General features: G+C 42.7%; 1 protein-coding gene across 2 annotated transcripts in view; it reads left to right on the forward strand.

Annotated features, from left to right (window-relative positions):
* Positions 1 to 22,360, forward strand: part of nphp4 (nephronophthisis 4) — a 475,487-nt gene that overhangs the window by 378,904 nt on the left and 74,223 nt on the right. For both annotated transcript variants that reach the window (XR_005945404.1, XM_041207356.1), the window contains exon 16: positions 2,224 to 2,404. Coding sequence is in view for 1 of the 2 variants with exons in the window: in XM_041207356.1 (XP_041063290.1) it covers positions 2,224 to 2,404 (181 nt within the window). In the remaining variant the exon portion in view is untranslated. The remainder of the gene's footprint in view (positions 1 to 2,223; positions 2,405 to 22,360) is intronic.

A 22,360-nucleotide genomic window follows, 5' to 3' on the forward strand; every position in this document is an offset into this window, starting at 1 on the left:
ATACCTTGGCATGTGAACCTACAGAAGTTTCACTAGCTCCAGGCAAATCAAGTACACCTTTTGGATGAAAGCAACAAATGCAGAAAAATAACTTCTGCCAATTCTGAAAATTATTCTTTTGCTGTAATGGTTATATTGACATGTGCTTACCATTCTAAAATAGGGTTTGCTGAAAAAGAGAGGTGCTTCAAAGCTTTTTGTCCTGCCCTCATCAGGAGAGATTTGCAAGAATACCAAAAATACCTCAGGTACTGAAGCAGTCCAAGTCCAAATGCAGCAAGACCTGGACAATATCTAGGCTTGAGCTGACAAATGACAAGTAACATTTGCGCCACACGAGTGTCAGGCAATGACCATCTCCAAAAAGAGAGAATTTAACCATCGCCCCATGACGTTCAATAGCATTACTATAACTGAATCCCCCGCTATCAACATCCTGAGGGTTACCATTGACCAAAAACTGAACTGGACTAGCCATATTAATACTGTGGCTACAAGAGTATGTCAGAGGCTAGGAATCTTGTGATGAGTAACTCACTGCCTGACTCCCCAAAGCTTGTCCACCATCTACAAGGCACAAGTCAGGAGTGTGATGGAATACTCCCCACTTGCCTGGATGAATGCACCTCCAACAACACTCAAGAAGCTTGACACCATCCAGGACAAAGCAGCCTGTTTGATCATCATCCTGACTTGGAAATATGTCACCGTTCCTTCACTGTTGCTGGGTAAAAATCCTGGAACTCCCTCCTTAACAGCACTGTGGGTGTCCCTACACCACATAGACTGCAGCAGTTCAAGAGGGTAGCTCACCACCACCTTCTCAAGGGCAACTAGGGATGGGCAAGAAATGCTGCCCAACCAGCGAAGCCCACATCCCGTGAATGAATAATAAAAATAAATCATGCTAGAAGCTATATTCACACACAGGGCCCTGTCCTTTGGAAACAGAAAGAACATGTCCACGCATTGCACCTTTTTCAGCAAAGCAAAGGCTTGGGGGAATTGCCATTCCCTGGTTCATTCCCAATGGCAATGCCTTAACCAATAAGAGTTGAGCTGCTTGGTTTGAATTTAAACAAAAGCTTGGCAGTTAACTGCTCCTTGGGGCATTCTCCATGCAATGCCTTTACTAATCAGAGTCCACTTGCCAACCAGTGAGCACCCTCTCATGCAGTACAAATTGTTGTTCCCTTTTAGATTTGGTATTCTTGTGAATCTGTCCTGATGAGTACAAGATGAAAAGCTTCCACCGACAGTTTCTTTTTTTCAGCAGTGCTCAAGTTCTGTTAAATATGTTTTCTATAGAAAAATGACTTTTATTATCCACTTTTTTATATTAATTCTAGGTTTGAGCTGTAAGATGATTGCAACAACTCACACTCATATGTAGTTCACTCCTAATTATTCAAGTATTCTTTCAGTTAAAAGCCAAAGAAATCTTATTATGTTTCACTGTTAATTGGAAGCACAAATAAAGATGCTTGAGGGTGTTGTTGGTGCCTTAACTTTTACAGTAAATGGTTCGTTTTCTGTACAGTATTTGTCTAGATGAAGGGTTTTTGAAATCTTGAAAGTTTAGGATTAACATATGCTGGGATTTTGTGGTTAAAAATATCAGTGAGATTATCAATGCTGGCCACTATTAAAGAGTAAATTGAACAGTGTAGTTAAACGTGGAAATCTGGAGGTTGCTGCCCGAATTGCCCTATCCCATTAGAAGCAAATTAACTTTCTTAAGTGTGACGTCTCATTCCTTCTGATTTTAATTATTCTTGGAGATTTAAAGAAAACATTTTCTTTGATTCTTTTTACCCCCCTCTATTAATCCCATCTTTCCTTTTCGCGCTTTGTTTCTGTACATGATTTGGCATTGAATTAACTATTCTAGCTTAAGTGTTCTGGTTCAGACTCTGAACTCCTCATTAAGAATCCTCCATTGCATTTGGTTGAAGAGACATGCTGTCGCTTTCTGTGTTCAACCAGGTCCAAGATTGTCTGAATTGGGCAATGCACTGAAATGGATTTCTTATTACCACAAGTTTCAGTGCAAAAGCCTTAAAGAAAACTGTGGGAAAATGCAAGTGTAATGGATGTCTGCATCGTTCAGTCATTGCCAACCTCAACTCTGCGTCAATATTGTTAGTCCATCAAAGTCCCTTTGTATATGTTTTATTTCAACATTAAGTACAATATTCTGACAACAGCATCTTATTGTTGCAGTATTTGCTACGCCAGGGTCGCACTGCAGTCCAGGTTTCTCATGAACTGGCAGTCATAACCACAGAATATCCCCTGGATGTACCAATGGCTTTGGCTGACATCACAAAGCATGGCACTGTTAAGCCTTACGGAGTGACGACAATAACAAAAGGAAGACTTCATATGCGCTTAGGGAATGTTGGTGAGGAAACTTACACTTCTGACATATTTATTTTGTGATGGGAAATAAAAAAGAGAGATGGTTTAATAACTCAGGTTTAGGAATTGTTCTTGCAAAGATTAACATATAAAACAGACTGAAATAATGGAATAAATAATTTAATTAAAACACATTTAGGGCTGGATTTTTATGGTCCCAATTGGGACCAAACAGAGGGGGAACTGGAAAAAAATGGCCACCTCCTCCCCTTCGTTTCTGAACTTGGCCATTTTCATGAGGATGGGGGGAGGAAACTGGCTCCAGAACCTACCTGCTCCTATTAAGGAGGTTACTGTCTGCATTGTGGGCTCACTGACACCCTGTCCCAGGTAAGTTTTTTTTTAACTTTTATGGACTTAGAGGCAGGAACCATAGACAGGAGGCTGGTAGAGTTTGAAAGGTAGTTAAAATTTTGTTTCCTTTACAGTTCATTATTAAATGCTGTAGCGTGAGTTGTATCTATGTTCATTAAAGTGAGTTATGAAAGTGCTGTGATTGGTGGATGTAACTACCCCTTAACAATGTGTTGGCGAGATTATTACTTCTGCCAACTGGCAAGCTGTCAAGTAAAAGATGGAAAAGTCTTCAGATTAATTTTTAAAAATCCATCTAATAGATAAAAACATAGAGTAAATTTCATATTATTGAAAGGGTAGTCTAGTATGATAACTATGTGTAAATGTTTAATAATTTACCCCTTGTTTTTATGTATTCAGTCTAGACATCTGTTGACAGAGCAGTTCTGAAATCTGTTTATTTATTGAGGAGTTTTCTAGGCTCTTGGCTGCAATTCAACTGACTAATCGTTTTACAGATGTTGTTTACAAAGATGGTTTAAAGAGTCTGTTTGTTTACTCAGGGAGTTTTGTGAGCTATTCAATGGCTTCTGTCTGGTATAATAGGGCTTGTGAGTTCTGTTTATAAAGTGGATAATGAGTCAGCAACATGAGGATGAAGGGGTGTGAATGAGGGAGGAGGGCAAAGGGGGGGGAAATTAAATGTTCAGAAGGTTGAATTATATATAGACAAGGTGCTAATTGCATTGGGAACACCAGGTTGAGATTTTTTGGGAACAGAGGCAAGCCCTTTAACCTGCTGGCTCAGGGCTTGATCCACCTCCATTTCTGCGGAGGTGGCAGGCCTATCTCCAGGTGATGTATAGCCTAAACCCCGGAAGATCTCACCTTCTGACAGTTTCAAGGTGGAGGCGGGAATTGGATAGCAAGATTCGTCTCATCTAACGATTCTTATCTCCAACATATAATTGCGGCCCTAAATGTTAATCTTTTCACAGCATTGGTTTGGAGCTTTAGTCCTATGTTTCGGGATTTAAACACAAATAAAGCTACAAGTAGAGCAGGCTAAATGTTCAAGTGTGTTGTTTGCAACTTGGTGTTTGTGGCTTCACGACTTTGAGCGATGCTTGTGCTCAACCCACCGAAATATGATGATGAACTCTGCTGAGTCATTGCAGTAAGCTACAGTAATAGTGAGAGATTGGAGTGATCTAATCCAAACTTTTCCAAGGTATTCATGGGTATTGTGTAAGAATAGTGAATTAATAAACTTGTGACCGAAGCATAACATTTCTTGATTAACTTGTTTTAGCTCTATTGAGGTTTCAGCTCTCATCATTATTGGATTATTTTTGTGAAACATAAGCAGAATTGCTTTCATTACTGGTACACATCAATCACTGCAGCAAGTACTTGAACTGAAGGTGGAAATTTTACGAAGAGAGTTTTTGGAATTGAGAGAAATAGTTGTAGTCACACAAAAGACTGGATAATATCAGTCCAGCTATTCAGCTGCTTTGACCTTTGATATTTTCATCTGGCTTTTTTCAGGTACAATTCATAGTACTTTCCTTCATCTTCAGGACTACTTTTATTTAACAAATGGTTTTAAAGGCATTGTTGGTTGCAATTACATTGAATATTTTAAAATATTTAATGTGTTCATCCTTAGGAGCTGGTTAAAGCAGTGGGGACAGCATATTTCTTTTTCATTTCTGAGGCCTGGCCCTGAGTTCAGGTAATGGCCTGTCTCTCTCTTTGCTGGCGGTTCAGGCCCAATACCATGTAAAATTAGAGAGTATAAAACTCCTTTAAAGAGAGGGAGGAAAGCCTAGAGATTTTCATTGACTTAGAAGTTCAGGTATTTGAAGGATAAATTAAAATTTATAAAACAAATACATAAATCAAACATCTTTATAAGCTCAAACATGCAGAATCATGTATCAGATCATATCATTGACATTGCAAGCGGTGTGGAATTTTCCAGCTGCCAGTGAAAACGGTAACACATTGCAAATTTCCTGTGGATAATTTTGGGAAACCTAGATGAATTAATGGGAAGGACAGAAATGCAGCCAATCATGGCACACAGGTATGCATGATAAAAGGTTCAGCGATGGTCAACAAAAATAGAGAAAATTACAACTTACTGCCAAGGGTGTGCATCTTGTAAGAATTGCAGCCTTTTACCCTTTGCCCTCATATCTAATTGACCTGTCCTTCTGTTCCACTTGTTCCGCAAATTCAGCCGCTTCTACTGTACTCAGGCATGCAAGCTTTGCTTTTACGTGGGCTGGCCAATTAAGGCCTGCTCAGCGTGACGTCCGCACGGAAGTGCTATGTGCTCCCTGTGCGGTTGGCGGGTAGGGGGTGGGGAAATCCCTAAATCGAGAGTGCATTCTTTCGCGCATACGCGCAAAAGAGTGCACTCATCTCCCTGAGGCTAAGTGCAGCCTCAGGGAAATCGGCTGTTCTGCCACAAATATTAAAAATAGAAAAAAAATATTCCTGACATGTCCACTCATGTGACACTGTCACATGAGTTGGGACATGTCCATAATTTTTACAAAAATTCCAATAAAATTTTTAACAACCTACATGAAATCTCATCCCGCCCATGGGCAGGTCCATTAATTAACTAAGTGACTCTGTCAGTGGCCTCAATTGGCCATTGACAGGTCGGCAGGCGCACAGCTGATTTTGCTGTGCCTCTGCCTACTGGAAAATTTTAATGGGGCGCGGTGACTTCGGAAATTTCGCCTGATGTCACCGTGCGTCATTTTATGCGTGGGCGAGCGGGCCCCGTCCCGCACTCGCCAATGGGAAAATCCTGCCCATGGTCTGCATGGATTAGAGTGACTGACACAACTTACAGCATTGATTTACCTGTATGTTGTTTGTGAAATATTTGTGCTGGACAAATCTATCCTCGGAGAAGAAACAAATGGGACAAATTCAAACATTGAATCAACATGCATGAACTTAAACTGGAATTTGTTTCCTCATGTTCAATTGACAAAAGCACTGAAGCAAATACACCGGTTATTTATTTACATAACATTTGTCAAGTAGTTGAATGTCACACGAAAGGGATAAGGTGGACAATGAGAAGGAAGAGAAACAGAATGGAGACTGAAGAAATAGGTTTTAGCAATTATCTAAACAGAGCAAGAGAGTATATACTAGCCCTGGAGTGGGTGATGTGCAGATTTACCAGAATGATAGAAACTAAAAGGGTTAAGTTATGAGTACAGATTGCATAGGTTAGGCTTATATTCCTCTGGGTATTGAAGATTAAGGGGTGATATAATTGAAGTGTTTAAGATGATTAAAGGATGTGATTTGGTGAATAGAAATCATTCCCTCTGGTGGGAGCATCCAGAGTGAGAGGACTTAACATTAAATTGGAACTAAGGTCATTCAGTAGTGATATCAGAGAGCACTTTCTCCCACAGAAGATAGTGGAAATCTGGAACACTTTCCCCAAAAATACTGAGAAATTTCAACACTGAGATATATAGATTTTGTCAGAGGAAGACAGTATTTGAAACTTACACGTCAAGGATGTAAAGGTGTGAATAAAGCATTCCATTAGTTGAGCAGTGTAAACTGGCAGTGTTGCAGAAATAGGAGAAGATAGTCTTAGTGATGGACCAGAAATGAAGTTTTGAAGCTCAGCTCAGGATTAAGAAGAATGCTGAGGTTGTGCATTACTGGGCTCAGCAAGAAGGTCGATGAGGAAAGGGCTTCAGCTTCATGAACATTGAACTGCAGGAGATTTCAGTTCATCCAGTATTTGATGCCACACATACAGCTGGATTGTTGATATGATCCCTGTAGAGATCAATAACTTTAAAAATAGAAATTTGAACTCCCAGTTGTCAGCTGAAAGGATGACAAAACAAGATTTCTTGTTTTATAACGTTCACTGTAACAAACAGACTAAAAGCACTAGTATAAAAACAAAAAACTGCGGATGCTGGAAATCCAAAACAAAAACAGAATTACCTAGAAAAACTCAGCAGGTCTGGCAGCATCGGCGGAGAAGAAAAGAGTTGACATTTCGAGTCCTCGTGACCCTTCAACAGAAGTGAGTGAATATTAGGAGAATATTAGGAATAATATTCACTCAGTTCTGTTGAAGGATCATGAGGACTCGAAACGTCAACTCTTTTCTTCTCCGCTGATGCTGCCAGACCTGCTGAGTTTTTCCAGGTAATTCTGTTTTTGTTTTAAAAGCACTATTAACTATTTTTGAAGGCAACTTAAATTTCCTACAGACCTTTCCCATTTTAACACAGCTGAGAAACGCGCTTCCCTGGTATACTTTACACTGTTCATTAAGTAGTCATTTGATTTTACCAGGCCCGGCCCAAAGTGATTTTAAGCTTCCGAGAGCTCACTTCTTTCTTTTCCTAGCCTGGGGATCTTCTAAACCCAGAACTGTTTCTCGTGGTGATGGATTTTCCTGGCGATTCCCCCTCTAGCGCAAGCTAGGCGAATCTTCCAGCCTTGTTTGAAATCCTCACATATTTGGTCTTTTCAATTCGAGCACGAGCTCCCACCTGCATTCCTGAAAGATGAACCATAGAGTCTTTTGGCTTCTAGTTGCTCCCCTTCTCCCAGATCCTGGCAGACTAACTGCCTGTGAGTTTTCAGGGATGCCTGAGAAACCCTTCCCCTCTCAAAGCCCATCTCTGTAGCAACATGAATCACATTGGCCTTGCATCCAGGTAGAAATGCTTATTGGCTATTCTTAACATTGCAATTCTCTTTTATCTTGTAAGTAAATGGGCAGTTTAAAATACTACTGTTTACAACCTGACATTCTCAACACTTTTCTGGAACTTTTGAGACTGAGGACAGGGTTTTTACCTCGTCGGGCGGGTTGACCTGGGAGTGGTCGTGAAGCTGACTGCCGCCCACAGTCGGGCCCCGACATTGATTTAATGCTGGCTGGCCAATTAATGGCCATCTAGCATGAAACCTGCGCTGCAACGCTGAGCGCTGCTGGGGTGGGGGGGCGGGAGGGGGGTCGAGCGTGGACGTTTGTGCATGCGTGCAGGTGCGTGCAATGAAAGCTCCCTGAGACACAGAGCTGCCTCAGAACTCCAGAAGGCATCTATAGCTGTCCAGAATTTATAACAGTATTTTTAACAAAAGTACAACTGATATATTTACAGTGCAGGCATCAGAAGCTGAAAGAACTTGATTTCATTCATGTCCTTAGGATATTCCAAAGCACTTCACAAGAAATGAAGCACTTTTGAAGTTTAGTTGTGTTGTAACATGGGCAAATACGACAGCCAACTTGTGCATACATAGCCCTGCTAACAGCAATTACATAAAAGATCAGATAATCTGTTGTACTGGTGCTGCTTGAGAGATAAATGCTGGTCACAGCACCAGGAGGATCACCCAGCTCTTCTTTGAATAGTGCCATTGGATATTTTATAACTCTTGAGAAGGCAGAGGGTATTTTGCTTTTGTAATAGTTTTAAGGCAATTGGCAAAAAAAGAAGTGAGATGAAGACAATCTCTTTTACGCAGATAGCTATTACGATCTGGAGTGCGCTGCCTGAAAGGGTGGTGGAAACAGATTCCAGAGTAACTTTCAAAAGGGAATTAGATAAGTAATTGAAGGGAGAAAATTTCAGGGCTATGGGGAAAGATAAGGGAAATGGGACTAATTAGATAGCTCTTTCAAAGGGTCAGCACAAATGGGCCAGGTGGCCTTCTCTGTATTGGTCATTCAGAGGGTACTTGAGTTTACATCATCCAGAAGGCAGCATCTGGCAGTGCAGAACACCCTCATTCCTGTTTGGAAGTGCCAGCATATATATGAGCTCAAGTTTCTGGAGTAGGATTTTTGAATTCCGCACCTCACCCCCGCACCCCCTTACCAATCCCCAGTGGACATTTGAGAGATCTACCAGTCAGGCCGACGCTAACACCTTGAAATCAGCTCCAAATCCGCTTCAGTAACACCAGTTCAGCTGAATCATTCCAGTTCTAGTCATTGAATGACCAATACAGAGAAGGCCACCTGGCCCATTTGTGCTGACTCTTTGAAAGAGCTATCTAATTAGTCCCATTTCCCTTATCTTTCCCCATAGCCCTGAAATTTTCTCCCTTCAATTACTTATCTAATTCCCTTTTGAAAGTTACTCTGGAATCTGTTTCCACCACCCTTTCAGGCAGCGCACTCCAGATCGTAATAGCTATCTGCGTAAAAGAGATTGTCTTCATCTCACTTCTTTTTTTGCCAATTGCCTTAAAACTATTACAAAAGCAAAATACTGCAGATGCTGGAAATCTGAAATTAAAACGGAAACCGCTCAGTTCCAATGAAAAGTTATTGTCCTGAAATGATAACTATGCTTCTCTCCCAGATGCTGTCTGACCTGATGAATACTTCCAGCATTTTGTGTTTTTAATCAGAAAACTGTGTCTCCTTGTTACTGATCTTGTGGCCAATGGAAACAGTTTCTCCTTATTTATTCTATCAAACCCTTCATGGTTTTGAATGCCTTTAATAAATCCCCCCTTAACCTTAGAACCATAGAATTGTACAAGGACGGTTTACTAAAATATATCCTCCTGTCAAGGCTAACAGAATGTTATTGTTTATTACGAGGTGAATTGAATATAAAAGCAGGGAAGTTATGCTTCGGTCGTACAGGATACTGGTGAGACCACATCTGGAGTACTGTGTACAGTATCAGTCTCCTTATTTAAAGAAGGATGTGAATGCATTAGAAGCAGCTCAGACAAGGTTTACAGAATCACACAGTGCAGAAGAGGCTCTTCAGCCCATCGAGTCTGCACCGACGCGTGAGAGAGGTGCAGGGAATTCCCCCCCCACCCCCCACCTGCACAGGGAGCGCTCAGTGCTTCCGAGCGGATCTCACAATGGGCGTGCCTTAATTGGGGCTGCTGATCGAGAACCCACCCGCCTGCACCCGCTCCCGCACAACCCCCCTGATGGGGGGAAAATGCTGCCCCAGGAATGGATGGATTATCTATGAGATAATATTGGGCAGGCTAGCCTTGTATCCACTGGAGTTTAGAAGAGCAACTTGATTGAAACATTTAAGATTTTGAGGGGCCTTGACAGAGTGAATGTGAAGAAGATGTTTCCTCTTGTGGGAGAATGTAGAACTAAGGGTCACTTAGTTAAGGAGTTGCCTATTTAAGACAGAGATTAGAAGACATTTTTTACCTCAGAGGGCCATGAGTCTTTGGAATACCCTTCCACAAAAGGCAGTGGAAGCAGAGTCTTTAAAAGTTTTCAAGGCAGAGCTGGATAGATTCTTGAGAAACAATGGGGTGAAAGGTTATTGGGAGTAGGCAGGAGGTTACAGTCAGATCAGCCATGATCTTATTGAATGGCAGAGCAGGCTCGAAGGGCCAAATGGCCTACTCCTGCTCCTATCTCATATGTTTGTATGAGATGTCCATGTCTTAACTTCCTTTGTGTAAGTTCTGTTTTGTTTAAATTCTAATTAGGCCCCTTTTCTGGAGGTAGACTTGAGAAACAGTGAATAAATTTGCGATTAATTTTTTCTTTAGTTGTACCTGTGCAGGCTCTTTGAAACAGCAGTTGTGCTTAGTACCACAGCCCCATTTCCTTGTTTATAACTGAGTAAGTTCCTCTTCCTCAAAGACCTGTTGAACTCTCATTTTAAAATTATTTATGGAATCAAATTTCACCACCTTTTCGTGTCGATAGTTCCAGATCCCAAGAATTCTGAGTGCAAAAATGTTCTCCTCATCTCCCCCTTTAGGACCAGATTTTTGCTACTAAGGTGGGTAGCTCCAGTTGGGAAATTTCCTGTCTTGGTGCATCCTCCTCAGGGAAAAAGTGCCCCAAATGGCGCAATTTTCGTTCTGGGGAACAGGTGCAGGATGGAGTTGAGCCTGCTGCCCCCCTGGATGCAGATCAGAGGCAACCAGGGACTGCGAGCACCAACTCAGGCCGTTTAAAAATCCTGCCTCAGTTCTGTAAAATTTTGTCCCAGTTGTTTTGTAAATCTTAGACCCTCTATTCTCACCCCTCACACCCCTCCCGCCCACCCACTCCCCATGCCCATACATGCCAACTCATGCCAATCCCCATCCCCATGGCCCCTTATAGCCCTATGCCAACTCATGCCCTCCATCCAGCACCCTTTGCCCTTGCACCCTCTATGACAACTCACCCACTATCGATCATAGGCAGACTTCAGGAGTCATGCTAAGATGAAATAAAATAAACTTCTGAATATCGATATATAAAAATATAATCCCATTCAATGTATTTAAATCCCCTCAAGTACTTAACAGCTTATAAAAACAAACATTTGTATTCAAAGCCACAGCAAAGACAGCTAATCCTTTAATAATGTCTTTGAGCTATCAATCAAACTGTGAACTTAGAACCACCCCCCCCCCCCCCCACTGTGATAATGATAGGTTGTGGAAAGCAGCCAACCATTAATAATGGCATAATGATAGCAAAATTAGCTAAACAAATGGCTATTGAATCTGCTGGAACAGATTTTTTTTCTCTAAAAGACATAGGCAGGCATTTTTTTTATTTTCAAAGGGCTAGCCATTTAAATAACTTGGCAGTATGTCAGTTCTACAGACCTTTTCCAACCATCAAGAGCATTTACAATCTCTCTAAAGGTTCATAAATCCCACACTGCAGGATAAGGCCCTTGTTCCATAGAAAATGGGGTCTGTTTGAACTTAGCATTGAGTTTAGGTTTTCTACATGTGTAGAATCGCATCCTGACCCCACTCCCCCACCCCCACCCCCCCCCACCTCCTGTGAAAATAGGACTTGTAGGAAATGGGGGCCGTAGTCCTGGACCCAGGTCCTGCCTGTCAATTTTAAATGTCCCCAGCATCACCACAGCTCTGCAAAAATCAGGCTGTAGATCTTTTACCATTCATTTTGAAACTATGACCTCTGGTCATTGACCCACTCACTAGAGGGGATAGTTTTTTTCTCTCTTTACTCTAGCGAAACATCTTGAAAACCTCAATTAAGCCATGTCTTAACCTATTCTGTCCCATATCTTCATGTCTGCACTGGGTAGGATAAGTCCCATAAAAGAAAAAAAGACTTTTATTATAAAGCATTTTTCCCGCCACTGGACATCCTAATAAAGTACTTTCTGAAGTCCAGTCACTGTAGTAATGCGAGAACAAGGCTATGTGCTTTAATTTTGTTAACAACGCAATTTTTTTTTAAAGTCATATACTGCATTACCCTCATTAACCCTCTCTGTTACTTAAGCATAGTACTCAATCAAGTTATTGAACGTGATTTTCCTTTAACAAATTCATACTGCCTGTCATTGATTCATCCATCATTTTCCAAGTTATGATTTTATTCTGGATTATAGTCTGCAAATGTTTCCTCATCATTATGCTGACTGACCTGTACTTAGCTGATTTTTTTCCTCTTTTTTTGAACAGGGATGTAACATTTGCAATTTTCCAGTCCTTTGGAGCCACTCACATATCTAAGGAGAATTGAAAGATTATGGCCAGAATACATGCAAATTCCATCCAAAAAGACCAATAGAATGTTAGCCTTTATAGCTGGAGGGCTGGAATATAAAGGAGAGGTTATTTTGCTATAGCTATTTAAAGCCCTGATTTGATCATATCTGGAGTCTTGTGTACAGTTGTAGGCCCTGTACCTTAGGATGCATTGGAAGGAGTGCAGCACAGATCCAGCAGACTGTTACCAGGGCTCCAAGACCTGAATTTTTAGCTCAGCAGGTGGGCACTATTGGTTGGCCCAAGATCGGCCAGGAAATGGACCGCCAGCCGTGATCGGCCCCCGACCGTGATTTCATGTTGGCTGGCCAATTAACGGCGAGCCAGCATGAAGTGCACGCTGAAAAGCTCAGTGCTGCCAGGGTGGGGGTGCGGGAGGAGGGTGGGCGATGACGTCAACGTGGGCGTGGACAAGCACTGAGAGAAAGCTCCCTGAAAGCAGAGAGCTGCCTCAGGGAGCTGCAGACCCAAAAATGTTCCAATAATGTTTTAAAAAGCAGAAAGAAAATGTCCAAGCATCACAATCAGGCACCTGAAAATATAGATGATAAAAATGCTGTCCATGGATTTTTATTTATATTTTATTTCATAACGAAACTTCATCCCATCCTTGGATGAGGATTCATGAAAAATGTAAAGGCTGCCTGACTGATTCGCCCGTCCGCCAACAGTAAGGTTGGAATGAAAAATAGTAGACAATTGCGCCATTAATGGGCTTAACTGCCCTCTTACTTGTTGGTGGGCACGCTTCTGACTATTGTACGCGCCCACTGAATAAAATATCGGGATGCTTGCCTGATGTTATCTTGCATGGTTTCACGCCCAATCGGATCAGGCGCTCGTCCAACTGATCAACGTAAAATTCAGCCCCAAGAGTTCGATTATGAGAAATTGCACAAACTAGCCTTGCATTCCCTGGAATAGAGAAGGTTTAGGGGTGATTAGATTGAGAGTTCTGGAATTTTGAGAGAGATTGATTAATAGGTAGAGAAAAAACTCCTGTTGGTGGCGGAGTCTAGGACAAGAGGACATATACTTGATATCAGTGCCAGACTATTCAGGGGAAAAGTTAGGAAACACTTCTTCACAGAAAGTATGGTAGATGTGTGGAACTTTACCCACAAAGACTTTATCCACTGAATCTTCTGGTCGGCGTGCAGGAGTGGATCCCGTTCACTGACGCATAAAGTGATGTGCGGTGACGCGGGCATGCGTCCAAACGTCACCACGCGTCATTCCAATCTTCAGTTCAGCAGGCGCACACTGGAGTCAGCTGCGCACCTGTCGAACTGTCAAAGGCCTATTAAGGCCATTTTAAAACTAATTGAGCTGATTTTCTGGGCTGCCTGTCCAACCTTAAGATTGATGGGCAGGTGAGGAGCCCAAACGGCCTTCGTATTTCCGCCCGTGGATGAGGTTTCATGAAGGGTTTGTAGCTTTAATAGAAATTCTTAATAAAATTCATAGATATGTCCCAGCTCATGTACCACTGTCACACATAAATTAATCTCCCTGAGGCAGCTCCGTGCCTCAGGGAGATTTCTGCGCTCTTGCGCGCGCAATGGTTTCGTGGTCATCATCAGCCTTTATTTTTATTGAATTCAAATTTCACCATCTGCCATGGTGGGATTCAAACCCAGGCCCCCGGAGCATTACTGTGGGTCTCTGAGATACTTGTCCAATGACAGCACCACTATGCCACCGCCTACCCCTAGATAGGGGCCCTCTGGGACTGTATCCCAAAAATCCCAACTCCTTCAGGAAAATATTCCCATTAATGAATGCCTCTTGCTGGCTTGCTTGAGAATCTTTTTTCTTTTAGGTGAAGGCTGCCACTCCAGGTTATTTCCATGATTAGTAATCCATGAGAATACTGCAGTTACATAAAAAACACACAATTGAAGATCCCACAAAACAGCAGTGGTAAGGTCAGGTACCTTCATTCATAAACCATTAACTTGGAATAGGAGTTGCTCCTGAGTTATGATTGCGCTCAAACAGCAGAGCTTGGTTAGGATTTACTCATACCAGTCTTATTCTTTGTAAATGCAGGAACATAAGGCAATGCTCTCAGTCCCAGATCTTAAAAGCCTAAGGAATTCATTAAGCTTTTAGTTGTGTATTTCAATATTCGAAGTGAGCAGTGGCATTGTGTGATTTCACTGACTTCATTCACTCTGCCAGTAAAAATATTTTGACTGTTGGCATCGCAGATCCACATAAAAGAGCTAACTGTTTTCAATGCATTGTCTTATTTGCTTTCCTGGTTTCACACTAGTATAGTGAAATGTTTCAATGCCAGGAATCAGGAAAAAAGCTTCAGAGTTAAGTTAGACTGCAATCCATTGTATTAGTAGTTGTGTCTCTCTTCATCTTCCTTTGCAAGCAGGATACTTTCATTGCAATTTTTTTGATATTTATCTTTCATGGGATGTGGGTGTTGCTGACAAAGCCAGCATTTGTTGCCCATTCCAAATTGCCCTTGAACTGAGTGACTTGCCACACCATTTCAGAGGGCAGTGAAGAGTCAACGAGATTGCTCTGGGTCTGGAGTCACACCTAGGCCGGACGAAGTAACACGGCAGATTTCCTTCTCACACCACCATAAGATGTAGGAGCAGAAGTAGGCCATTTGGCCCATCAAGTTTTCTCTGCCATTCAATGAGATCACGGCTGATCTGATAATCCTCAACTCCGTTTTCCTGCCTTTTCCCCATAACCCTTGATTCCCTTACTGATTAAAAATCTGCCTATCTCAGCCTTGAATATACTTAACGACCCAGCCTCTATAGCCCTCTGCGGTAAAGAATTCTACAGATTGACTACCCTCGGAGAAGAAATTCATCCTCATCTCTGTAAATTCATCCCTTACTTTGCGATTATGCCCTCTGGTCTTAGACTCTCCCACAAGGGGAAACAACCTCTCAGCATAGTCTCTGTCAAACCCCCTAAGAATCTTATATGTTTCAATGAGGTCGCCTCTCATTCTTCTAAATTCCAATGAGTACAGGCCCAACCTATTCAACCTCTCCTCATAAGAAAATCCCTCCATCCCCAGGAGCAACCTATTGAACCTTCTCTTGACTGCCTCCAATGCCAGTATATCTTTCCTTAGATAAGGGGACCAAAATTTTTCACAGTATTCTAGGCCTGGTCTAGCTAGTGCCTTGTATAGTTTTAGCAAGACTTCCCTATTTTTATACTCCATTCCCTTTGAATTAAAGACCAACAATCCATTTCCTTCCCTATTACCTGTTGAACTTGTATGTTAGTGTTTTGAGATTCATACACAGGGACTTCCAAATCCCTCTGTGCTGCAGCCTTCTGCAGTTTTTCTCCATTTAAATAATATTGAGCTCCTCTATTCTTCCTGCCAAAGTGCATATTCTCACATTTTCCCACATTATATTCCATCTGTCAAGTTTTTGCCCACTCTCTTAACCTGTCTAGATCCCTCTTAAGATTCATTGTGTCATCCTCACCACTTGCATTCCCACCTATTTTTGTGTCATCCGCAAACTTGACAATAGTACATTCACTTCCCTCATCTAAGTCATTAATATATATTGTAAATAATTGAGGTCCCAGCACTGATCCCTGTGGCACTCCACCAGTTACAGGTTGCCATCCTAAAAATGTCCCCCTTATCCCAACTTTCTGTCTTCTATTAGTTAGCCAGTTCTCTATCCATGCTAATATACTACCCCCAACACCTTGGGCTCTTATCTTATTAAGTAGCCTTATGTGCGGTACCTTATCGAATGCCTTTTGGAAATTCAAATATATTATGTCTACTGGTTCCCCTTTATCTATCCTGCTTGTTACCTCCTCAAAGGATTCTAATAAATTTGTTAGGCATGACTTCCCTTCATGAAGCCATGCTGACTCTGCTTGATTAGATTATGTATTCCTAAATTCTCTGCTATTACATCCTTTATAATAATCTCCAACATTTTCCCCATGACAGATGTTAAGCTAACTGGCCTATAGTTACCTGTTTTTTGTTTCCCTCCCTTTTTGAAGAAGGGTGTTACATTGGCCATTTTTCAATCCTCTGGGACTTTTCCAGAATCTAAGGACTCTTGGAAGATTACTACCAGTGCATCCACTATCTCTGTAGCTACTTCCTTTAATATCCTAGGATGCAACCCATCAGGTCCAGGGGACTTATCGGCCTTTAGCTCCATTAGGTTCCCTGGTACTTTTTCTCTAGTGATAATTTTTGTATTTATTTCCTCCCCCACTTTTGCTCCTTGGTTATTTAGTATTTTTGAAATGCTATTAGTATCTTCTACCATGAAGACTGAAGCAAAGTATTTATTCAATTCCTCAGTCATTTCCTGGTTCCCCATTATTATTTCCCCAGTCTCATTCTCTAAGGGGCCTACGCTCACTTTGGCCTCTCTCTTCCTTTTTATATATTTAAAGAAGCTCTTACTGTCTGCTTTTATATTACTTGCGGGTTTACCCTCAAAGTTTATTTTCTCCCTCTTTATTGTTTTTTTTGGTCATCTTTTGTAGGCTTTTAAAACTTTCCTAAACCTCTGGCTTCCCACTAATCTTTGCCACATTGTGTGGTTTTTATTTCAATTTGATATAGTCCTTAACTTCCTTGGTTAACCATTCCTTAAGGACATCAGTGAAGTGGATGGATTTTTAGAAAAGTGACGATACCAAGCGTCTTATGATCGTTTGGTATACACTACCAGATTTACTCCCTTTTTTGATATGACCTGCAGTGTTCTAGCTGTGCAGGATAGTGGAGAGAGCTGTGATTATTGATACCATAGTGTGCACTAAAATGGGCTTTGCTTAGGGTAATTTTGTGACAGCTTTGTCGGAGGATAGTGGACACTTGGGACCTGTCTCCCCTTCAGCTGTAGATGTGGCACATTTGATACTTCACTGGCATTAAATTGGGCCTTTTTCTCATGGCATTATGCAGACACTTAAGGCTTCACAATAGGACGCGAGATGTGCATGCACACCCCTGTGGGAAGAGCGTAGGACGCCATCTTGGTAAAAGGGTTTGTGCGCCTAATGCCTGTTGACAACATGCAGAGCATGATGTGATGACACTGATTTAAAGCAATCACTGCCACTTTAGAACTCCACACTCTAGCTAACAACTTGCCTTAACCTCAAACAGCTGAATACAATGTGAAACGGCATGATGGGCCCCCACGACCATTGCTATTTAAATTAGATAATGACTTACAGGTTAATTGCCTAATTATTTCTTCTGGCTGCTGGTGCAATTGTTTGCATTTTTGGAGCTTTTCTATACCTGACTAAAGCTTGAGTATGCTACAGGAATAGGCCTGGCTGGCCTTGCAGTACTGTGTTTGTCATCACTGTATCTCCTGAACTGGAACAGGAATTCGGTACCCACTCCATCCACCATCAGTTCCTCCCACTGCTGACATCACTGCTGCGCGCCTGTTGTCCGTAGACCCATCCCCACCCACTTGCTGCTTCCTACTTGCCGTCCTTTTCCTGTCTGCTCGCCGCTATTCTCCCAGCCCCTTGCTGCCTTGCTTGCTGCTCTGCTTGTCGACCCTCTTGCCGCTGCACCCCAACCTGCTCGCTTCCCATTTGGCAGCCCACTCCTGACCCCTCTCACTGCCCCTCTCAAGGGTGACAAGCAAGGACCTGAAGGGTTGGGAGCAGGGAAGTGAGCAAGGTGGCGAGTGAGACAGTGATCGAGGCAGCAAGCAGGATGGCAAAAGTGTTAATGATTGGGCCAGTGACCGAGACGATGAGGGGCCAGCAGTGGGATGGTGAATGGAGACTTTGAAGAATCAGGAGTGAGGCAGTGAGCAGAACACAGCGAAAACTGTTCTTTTCAGTCTGATTTTGATCTGCGCCATCTTTGGTCCTGGAAGTAACCTGGGGTATCGCTGGCTGTGATGTCATGGCATTGCAACTGGATGTGCGCTGAGTGTGTCCTCTGGATTTACAGGGTCAACAAACTGAATGAAGTTGCTTCCAAACAAGGGTGGCCTAGTAGGGCTTCCTCTGAGATTTGAAAAAGACTGAAAGAATGAAGAAAGGCCATGCAAGGCATAGTTATCCGCTAGAAGTGGGGCAGGATGGAGAGGGGGTGGTAAAGGGCACTCAGCAGGCACAATATTCGCCAAGGGAGCAGTTTTCATTAGGGAGTAATTTTCTTACCTCAGCTTTAACCAGGACAAATACATGCAATATCATTGTTGGGCAAAGAGGGTTGTGAGTGAAATCTGCCAACTGCTGCAACAACATACGCAGCCTTAAAGCATTACCTGTGGCTCACAAAGCCACCATGGATCGAAGCAACGCTGTGTCTAGGAGATTTGGTTTCAGACCGCACCATCTCAGGAAGCCTTTTTTATCAATGGCATCCAGGGCCATGGTGGCAGCAGCCTGAGCTGGCTAGGCAGAAATTTTTCATGGAAGCTGTGAGTGTGATAGTAGAAGCTATGACATAAGATGCTTCAACATGGTGGGTTCCACAAGTGTGTTGATGAAGCTGATCACCCGTTCCATGTTGGAAAGAATGGGCTCCAAACTCTGCACAAAGTCCTGTGCCAAGTCCTCTATGTACACTGGCATTGTGTAAGGGCTTTCTGACAGTCTGGGCCGGATCTTTGCCATCGTGGAGAGAAGCTCGAGTTGGGAAATTTCCCAAACCAGCACACCCATCACCATATAAAATTGTCCACCACACACACAATTTTTGCTTTGGGGAGGCAAGGGTAGCATCAAGTCAGGCCCACCAACCTCGAAAGCAATTTGGATGTGACCACAAAGGCAGGCGAGTGCTGAGGCGGGCTGGTTGGAAGGCCCATCTCGGTTCTTTGGAACTTCATATTAAAGGCTGTTAAAGGGTCTAGCTTCACACCCCCATATTCCCATCCGCTCCCCATGACTCTTCCATGGCCTCCCTGCATTCTCCATGCCCACTCACCCTGTATGTACTATAGAAACAATGAGCCAATGAAACAATAACAATGGCAAGTTTTGAAATGCGCTTAAAAAAAACACCCATTTAAAAACCTGTTTTGAAAAAAAAACTGCTGCTCTTACAATCCTATAAAAGTGTCAATCAGATAGAGTCTTTATAGTTTTAATCAAGAAATATGGGAATAGGATGGGAAAGTGGAGTTGATTTGAAGTTCAGTCATGACCTTATTGAATGGTAGAGCAGGCTGAAAAAGCTATATGGCCTGGTCCTGCTCCTGATTCCTATTTCTTATGTTCTTGCAGTCGCAATGTATCTCCCGATTAAGAGAATGCAGGGCGACTCTAGGTGAAGCTAGTTGCATTCAATATTGGATATTCAATATTGGACAACGTGGATAGCACTGGCTGCACCCAGAAATCATGAACAATGTGGATAGCACTGGCTGCACCCAGCAATCGTGAACAACGTGGATAGCACTGGCTGCACCCAGAAATCATGAACAATGTAGATAGCACTGGCTGCACCCAGAAATCATGAACAATGTGGATAGCACTGGTTGCACCCAGCAATCGTGAACAACGTGGATAGCACTGGCTGCACCCAGCAATCGTGAACAACGTGGATAGCACTGGCTGCACCCAGAAATCATGACCAATGTGGATAGCACTGGTTGCACCCAGCAATCATGAACAACGTGGATAGCATTGACTGCATCCAGCAATCGTGAACAAAGTGGATAGCATTGACTGTATCCAGCAATCATGAACAACGTGGATAGCACTGGCTGCACCCAGCAATCGTGAACAACGTGGATAGCACTGGCTGCACCCAGAAATCGTGAACAATGTGGATAGCACTGGTTGCACCCAGCAATCGTGAACAACGTGGATAGCACTGGCTGCACCCAGAAATCATGAATAATGTGGATAGCACTGGCTGCACCCAGAAATCATGAACAATGTGGATAGCACTGGTTGCACCCAGCAATCATGAACAACGTGGATAGCACTGGCTGCACCCAGCAATCGTGAACAATGTGGATAGCACTGGCTGTACCCAGCAATCATGAACAATGTAGATAGCATTGACTGCACCCAGCAATCGTGAACAACGTGGATAGCACTGGCTGCACCCAGCAATCGTGAACAACGTGGATAGCACAGGCTGCACCCAGCAATTGTGAACAACGTGGATAGCACTGGCTGCACCCAGCAATCGTGAACAATGTGGATAGCACTGGCTGCACCCAGCAATCATGGATATCAGTAAGCCACATTAATTCAACATCCTGCTGGTAGCTGAATGAATGGGATTAATCCTGGACTATGAACCCTTTGCCCTTCCTTGGGTGTTACCAGTTTAACACCGCATGTATCTCTGGAGCCAAATTCACAGCTTGCCTGGTTGTGGGATGCTGCGGAACTTTAATTCATTGCTGTTCATTCTGGTCCACTTGCATTTCACCAGAAGGGAATGTTGATTGATGAACTATTTCTAAGCTGAATAACTGTGTCTCCCAAGAAGGCTGAAAAAAAAAAGACCACTCTTAGGAATGCTGGCTGCTGTAGTGGAGTAACACGTTGCCCTTTGATCTGGTTTGATTCTTATCCAATGTGGCTTCTGGATGGAAGTCTTGCTCGTTGCAACCTGTCGGTAAATTAGCATTCTTATTCAGGAGTTTGTAAGGCGTAAAAGATGGAAAGGAAAATTAAGTGATGGATTGTCCTGAGATTGAGTTGCGATTCATTGTTGGAGCAATGCAACTTTACTCTGTATCCAATGGGGTCTGTGTATTAACCTTGGAGTGCTTAGCGCTGGAACAGAGTGCTGATGTTTTCTGTTCCAAGCACTGAGATTTCTCACCTCAGAGCACAAATATTCACAAGGGAATAAAAGGCTCAGTAAATGTGTTGCAAGCAAAATTGGTCCTTCTAAAAGTAATGGATAAGTCCCCTCTCAGCAGCTTTAATGTATTGTTTACAGTTGTTCTTTTAAAACTTTGCTCTCAGTGCTTAGGTAACCAGCCTGGTTCTGCAGCAGACAACAAGAAAGAAATGTGTATGAGACCGTCCTGCCTTTCCCTGGTGACTGGGAACAGTCTTTACCAGGGCAGTGACAGTGAACCCACATGCCTGGCATGTACAGGTACACTGAGCCCTTAAAGCTGCCACTGCAGTGACAAAGCTCTAGGCAGTGCTGTAAATTTCAATCACCAATCTACAGCTGCTGCCTTGGGGTGTAACACAGAAACCCACCCTCTTAACCTGGCTCTAGCTGCCACTAAACTGACTGGACATTCATTGGATTTGCAGTGGGATTGATGAAGTAGTTGAAAATGATAGCAGGAGTATGAAGCAGCAACAATAACTACCACACACGATTACATAGCACCTTTAGTGTTATTTGAAAAAATTGACACGGAGTCACACAAGGAAATATCAGGACAAGTGACCAAAAGCTTTTTTTTTGTTTATGGGATGTGGGCGTTGCTGGCTACATCAGCATTTATTGCCCATCCCTAATTGCCCTTGTTCAGAGGGCATTTAAGAGTCAACCACATTGCCGTGGGCCTGGAATCACATGTAGGCCAAACCAGGTAAGGACAGCAGATTTCCTTTCCTCAAGGGTATTAGAGAACCAGATGGGTTTTTATGACAACTGAAAATGGTTTCACGGTCATCATCAGATTTTTAATTCCAGATTTTTTTATTATTGTTGGGATCCCATTGTGGGATTCGAACCCAGGTTCCCAGAGCATTGCCTTGGGTCTCTGGGATATCAGTACAATGACAATACCACTATGCTACCACTTCCCTGAGGTGGAGGAATTTAGGGAAAGAATCCCAGAATTAAGGGATAATGCAGATAAAAGTTTGGACACAGCAAACTCCCACAAACAGCATTGTGATCGACCAAGTAATTTGTATTTTGATTGAGTTGTAAATATTGGCCAGGATACAAGGGATATCTTCCCTGCTCTTCTTTGAAATAGTGACATGGGATTATTTTACAACCACCTGAGTGTGTAGGTGGGTCCTTGGTTTAATGTCTCATCCGAAAGACAGCACTTCTGGCAGTGCAGCCCTCCTTCACTACTGCACTGGAGTGTTAGCTTTGATTTTTGTTCACAAACCCTGGAATTGA

Source organism: Carcharodon carcharias, chromosome 15 (assembly GCF_017639515.1).
Source record: "Carcharodon carcharias isolate sCarCar2 chromosome 15, sCarCar2.pri, whole genome shotgun sequence".
Classification (NCBI taxonomy): domain Eukaryota; kingdom Metazoa; phylum Chordata; class Chondrichthyes; order Lamniformes; family Lamnidae; genus Carcharodon; species Carcharodon carcharias.